The sequence below is a fragment of the Dendronephthya gigantea genome, unplaced genomic scaffold, assembly GCF_004324835.1.
Source record: "Dendronephthya gigantea isolate DGI-Jeju-01 unplaced genomic scaffold, DenGig_1.0 000826F, whole genome shotgun sequence".
NCBI lineage: Eukaryota > Metazoa > Cnidaria > Anthozoa > Malacalcyonacea > Nephtheidae > Dendronephthya > Dendronephthya gigantea.
In genome coordinates this window covers 15,503-21,806 of record NW_021163836.1, presented here as the reverse complement: position 1 = coordinate 21,806, position 6,304 = coordinate 15,503, and the positions used below count along the sequence as shown (strand labels likewise).

The following is a 6,304-nucleotide window of genomic DNA, read 5'->3' as shown; positions in this document are numbered from 1 at the left end:
TATTATCACCTCTTTTGGCTGCCATTCGTGCCACTTTGGAGGAAAAATTCGTTCTACACAAGTTATAATCATTGGAGACTTAATGTTAATTGGCTTGATGAGATAGAACGAAGATTATTGTACAACCTTATGATCAATGAAATTGGCCTTGACCAACTTATATCTAGCTGTACAACAGATAATAGGATATTAATTGATCATGTGTATACGAATTTGATTGAAGAAGATGTTCAAGCAGGTACTCTTGAAACGTACTTTAGTGATCACAAATCAATTTGGGCTTCCGTTAAGGTAAGAAAGTAATGACATGCAAACATCACATGTTACAAAGAACTACAACAATAAGTTATTGAAAAGTAAAGAAATACCATAGTGTAACATGGTTAGATCTTTAGCTTCACTGGGACAGAAATTCAATGTCAACGAGTTCCCAATAAATCTACAGGGGTAGACGCGGTGCGTAGAATGAAACGAACTCGACGTAGGAATTTTGATAATTTATTAACAGGATATATACAGGTTTGGGTCGAATAAGTCGATTGAGAATATTGCGTCGGTTCGAACTAAAATATGATAAGCAGACAAACTATAGTAACCTGTCACATGAAATTAATAGGAGTATACTTGATAATTGACATAAACGAGATATACTTATTAAACTAAGAATTAGCATGCAATACAATATAACAACTAAACCGATTTTAGCAGCGCTTATCGAAACACTTAGTGCGACAATTGCTAACTGAAACAACGTACTATCTATTTACTTACTTTGGTTTGCAGACGCACCAACTTTAACTATCATGCGCGTAGATATAGCTTTGATTGAGGTGGAATAAAGATAGAATTTTTTGTCTCGCAATGCGAATAGAATTGTAGCATAAACCTTTGCTTTCTTGCAAGCGTCCACATTCGAGACTCAGCGTAGAATGAGTGTAGAAGTAGAATGTTTTTGTGTAGCATGAACCGGATTTCAAAACATAGAAACGCAGTGTGTTTGTGACGGACATAGCGTGGCTAGGCAAGGCAACCGCATTGCGCATTTGCTAACCAAATTTACGCATTTAATGTAAATCTTCGCGCTGAAATGGAAAATAACAACTTGTTTTGCCAGAAAAATAGCAACTTGAACGACCTTCCGTTTCGAAACCAACATTCCGGCCCCTTAAAGGCGATGTTGAAGCCTTTACCAAAAAATTATATGGGTTCGAAACTTTATGATAAATCTCAACTAGCATTTAATCTAATATGTGTATATTTGTATATATTGCTCCTGGCTATCGCCGTCTATTAAATCTTAATTATTTTCTACTTATCGTCTGTTGGAGCAGTTTCAGATTCCAGGAAGATAATCTTGTCCACTGGTCGAACCAAGACCGATAAGCTTGTCTTCACTTTCACAGAACGCATGAGACCATCCCGACGGTTGGTGTAGACGTCGAGGATGCGTCCCATTGGCCAGCTGCAGCGTGGAGTTTTCTCATCGAGGATTAAGACAATATCACCAACTTCTAGATTCCGTCGTTTCTTAAGCCATTTCTGCCGTTCTTGCAATGATGGTAAATACTCTCTAATCCATCGCCTCCAAAATACATTGGCCAGATACTGTACTTGTCGCCATCGCCTCGTGCTGCAGCAGTCGTCCTTTGAGAAATTTCCAGGTAGTAAATTTGTTCCGCTTCGGAGCAATAGAAGATGGTTGGGGGTTAGGGGTTTCAGATCGTTGGGGTCATCTGACAACTTTGTCAATGGCCGTCCATTGACAATAGCTTCGACCTCGCACATCAATAATGTGTTAAGGCCTTCGTCATCGAGTAACTGTTCCTTGGTAATAGCTCTCATTACCTTTCGAACTGTTCTTATACATCGCTCCCACACCCCGCCGTGGTGTGAGCCTGCAGGTGGGTTAAATGTCCATTTAATGCTGCGTTGCACGAGGAAGTCATGGATTTGATTTTGGTTCCATTTTTCGATTTCTTGCCGAAGTTCTTTTTCGCCTTTTACGAAGTTACCTCCGTTGTCCGACCGCATTTCCTCAGGTTGGCCTCGTCTTGCGATGAATCTTCGTAAAGCGTTTATGAAGGATTCTGTATCCAAAGAATTTGCTACTTCTACATGGATTGCTCGAGTTGTTAAACAGGTGAAGATAATACCATATCGTTTCGTACTCGTTCTTCCGCGGCGTACGGAGAACGGGCCGAAGCAACCTACACCAGTAAAGGAAAATGGGGGTTTTCCGTAGGTTACGCGATCTGCTGGGAGGTCTGCCATCTTTTGTTCGACGACAGGAGATTGTCTTTTTCTGCAACTAACACACGCATTCAATATCTTTCGAACTGTAGCCCGTGCCTTGATTATCCAAAACCGCTCTCTTATTAAAGATAACGTGTATTCTATGCCAGAGTGACCAGAGACGTGGTGGTAATGTTTGGTGATTAGGGTGACCACGTGGTGGGTTTTAGGAAGGATAATTGGGTGACGAGCGTCATCGCTGATTTGTGCTCGTTGGATACGACCTCCGACTCGAATGAGGCCGTCGACTAGGATAGGGTCCAGTTTTGCAATACTGCTAGCATTGCTAACCGAGTTGTTGTATCTTTTACTTTGAAGATGTCGAGTTGAAGATACGAGTTTCAAAACTGCACGTTCGGCATTGACCAATTCTGTCAAACTGATGGGTGGGATATTTGCTGATGGTAGGGATTCCGCTCGATCTTTCTGTTGAGATCGGGTACGCGAACGCAGATTTCTTACATAGCGTAGTATAAGGGCGAATACTCTTCTTAATCTGCTCCACGATGAAAACCTTTCAATTAGTTGATCCGTAAACTGTTTCTTAGAAACGTGCGCTATGCTGGCAGCGCAAACAAACGAACCGTGCTTCACTTCGGGGTCGTCGTCTAGGACCGCCGTGGTTGATCCCAGATCTTCAGGTCTCTTTGGCCATTCTCCGGGTGGCTTAGTAAGGAAATCGGAACCCTTGATCCATCGCAGAAGAGAGTCTGCCGGCACGCCTCTTGATGCGTCATCCGCAGGATTTGAACAAGTGTCCACGTAATTCCATTGCTTGGGGGTCGATGCATCATGTATTGTCGCTATTCGATTTGCGACAAACGTCTGAAATCGCTTGGTCGTGTTTTCAATGTAGCGCAAAAAACAAGTGCTGTCAGTCCAAAAGAAAGATTGATCGGTAGGCAAGCTCAATTCATTTCTTGACATCTTGTCGAGCTTCGTAGACACTACAGCCGCTGATAACTCCATTCGGGGTATCGTTACTGGCTTCATAGGCGCAAGTCGGGATTTTCCCATCACGAACGAACATTTGACATTTCCCGATATGTCTTCGATTCTAATATAGGACACAGCTCCATAACCTTGCTGCGAGGCATCAGAGAAGTGGTGAAGTTGTGTTGATTTGATGTCATTCATTGTAGCTGGTTTGAAGCAACGTTCTACAGCTAAATTTTCAAGTTGAGGTAGATCATGTAGCCATGCTTGCCAGTGTTTAAGATTTTCATCAGGAATCTTATCGTCCCAGTCGAGCTTTAATCGACAAAGTTCTTGTAAGATCAATTTTGCCGAAAGAATATAAGGAGCAACGAATCCGAGGGGTCGTAAATAGAACTGACGATCGATAGTATTCCTCTTTTCGTTGCCGGTCGATCCTTAATCACGATTGCAAAGCCGAACGTGTCTGAAGACACGTTCCACCTGACGCCTAGCGCTCTTTCTATTGGAACCTTGTCGAAATCCAAATCTTTGACTTGAGCTGCTCTTTCTGCTTCCGGCAAAGATTCAATGACCCTTCGAGAATTGGACAACCACTTCGTGAGATTAAATCCTCCTAGTGATAGTAATTCGCGTAATTCCTTCGAAAGTTTGATTGCTTCTTCTTCGTCGCGAACTGATTTCAAACAATCGTCGACATAAAAATTGCGTTTGACGGTCTCGATAGTTTTGTCGTGGAAGTGCGATGCATTGTCCATCGCCGTTTTCTTCAGTGCGTAATTCGCACAACTTGGGCTAGAAGTACCGCCGAACAAATGGACGTTCATTTGATACTCTTCGGGAGGGTTCTCGAGATTGCCGTTCGGCCACCACAGAAATCGTAGAGCATCTCTGTCGCTTGGTCGAACGCGGAGTTGATGAAACATTGTCTCGATGTCGGACATGAACGCAATGGGTTCTTCGCGGAACCGTGTTAACACCCCGACGAGTGAGTTGGTTAGGTCCGGCCCCTGTAAAAGCCGGTCGTTAAGGGAAGTGTTGCCGTATTTCGCAGAATAGTCGAAAACAACTCTGACTTTATCTGGTTTTTGTGGATGGAAGACAGGATGATGTGGGAGGTACCAGCGCGTACCTAACGATCCTTCTTCGTTGTTGATTGCTTCGCTTGCGTAGTCTTTCTCGAATAGTTTATCCATGAAATCTCTGTATTTCCGAAGAAGTTCGGGATTGTTGTTTAGTCGTATTTTCAGCAATTGTAAGCGATGTTCGGCTTAGGTTTTATTGTTAGGTAGGTCTGGTGGATAGTTTTTCCACGGGAGCGCAATCTCGTAATGGCCATTTTCCATCTTAACCGATTCTTCCATGATGCCGAGAGCCTTTCGATCGTTCTGAGACATTGTTGGGTTAGTATCATATTTGTAATCATTAAATTCGTAGTTGCAGTAGTTTTCGAATTTTTCGTCCGAGGTTAGATTAGCTTGAGCTAGGTTCGCCGTCGAAGTTTTCGTTCCGTTTCTGCCTAATGGACCATTCAGGACCCATCCAAGGGCCGTTCGGGTTGCAAATGGACCACCGTTCTGACTTTGTCGCATTTCACGAGGTTGGAGAGCTTCCGGGACATCGCTACCAATAAGCAGTCCAATGTCTGCGTCGATTGAATTTATTCTGATTCCAGTTAGATAGGGCCAGCGATTTACATCTTCTTGCCTTCCAATGGCGTCTTTCGGAATCGGCAAGTTCGGCCTTGAATACACCGTTGGGAGGTTGATTTCAGAGTTGCCCGCGAGGTCCAAGATCTCCAGGCTAACCATTGTACATTGTTCCGGAACATTTTCGGCTTGCATCGTCGTCAATGACAGCTTCGTCTTTGTACCGTGGATCTCGAGTTCTTCAAGCAATTTTTCGGTGCAGAAGGTGGTATTCGAGCCTGAATCGAGGAACGCGTAAGTTTTTACCGTCTTCGAGCTTCCTTTAGCTTTCACTTCGATAGGTACGATTGCGAGTCCTGTGATTGGAGAACTACCACCGGGCTTAGACTTGACGTAACCATTGTTGGCGTTGTTACCTTGTGTTTCGGAATGATTATCTTCAGAGCGACGATCCTCCGGAATTTTCTCTTCTGCTTGGAGTCATTTTTCTTGGTGTTCAGGGGTTGTTGCAATTTCGGGTGAAGAAAGGTTGAATGCTTGCCGACACATCCATCAACTTTACAAAAACTTTCTTTCTCGCACGAGCGGACGAAGTGACCAGTTGACAAGCAGTTAATACAAAGTTTCTTTTCCCGGACGAACTTCTGTCTCTCTTCTAGAGACTGTTTTTTAAACTTATCACAGCGAGACAGCCAATGGTTGGAGCCGCACTGTGGACATTTGGGTGATTGTGAGGTTGATTGGGTTGCGAAACCTGTAGCCTTTCCATATTGTGATGTCCTCTGATTCTGCTTGAGCGGCTTGGGTTTCTCTATGGCGATCTTTCCGAAGACTGGATGATTTGCAGCTCTTGCCTTGGCAGTTACAAATTTGTTAATGTCCTTTATTGTGACATCGCGCTGTTGTATTTCAACGATCCGATCTACTGTGTCTCGCCATTTGACTCTCATCGCGTAGGGTAGGCGTTCGACTATCCTTTTCAGATTTTCCGAGTTATTTAGCTTATGTAGGTATCCAATCTTCTCCAGCGTGTTTGTGCAACTGGTTAGTTGTATCGAGAATTGCTGAAGGGCGTTCGCATCTTCGCTCTTGATTGGTGGACCGTCGACCAGCCGTTGAAGGTGGGCGGCGGCGACCCGGTACTCCTTTCCATAACGTTCTTTGAGGAGTTTTCTTGCTTCTTCGTATCCTTCGTCCTCTTTCATCGAAAGACAGCTTTTCATGAGTTCCTGTTCAGAACCGCTGGTGTTGAACAAGGTAGTAGAGTCGTGCACTTGGGCTTGTGGTTTTCGACTCGATCAGATGCTCGAAGGAGCGGATGAAATCGCAATAGTCGACAGGGTTTCCGCTGAAGACTGGCATACTTGGTTGGGGCAGAGTCAAAGCTAAGACACCCTGTTGCTGTTGGCGATAAGTTGTTGGAGGGC

At 44.1% G+C, this 6,304-nt stretch overlaps 1 protein-coding gene across 1 annotated transcript; it reads right to left on the bottom strand.

The window, feature by feature from the left end:
- Positions 1-4,499: 4,499 nt before the first annotated feature.
- LOC114544520 lies at positions 4,500-6,082 on the bottom strand. Its single transcript, XM_028563136.1, has 2 exons — positions 5,632-6,082; positions 4,500-5,347 (listed from the first exon to the last, which is right to left on the bottom strand). The coding sequence occupies exons 1-2, from the start codon at positions 6,080-6,082 to the stop codon at positions 4,500-4,502; spliced, it is 1,299 nt and encodes a 432-aa protein (XP_028418937.1).
- Positions 6,083-6,304: the final 222 nt, after the last annotated feature.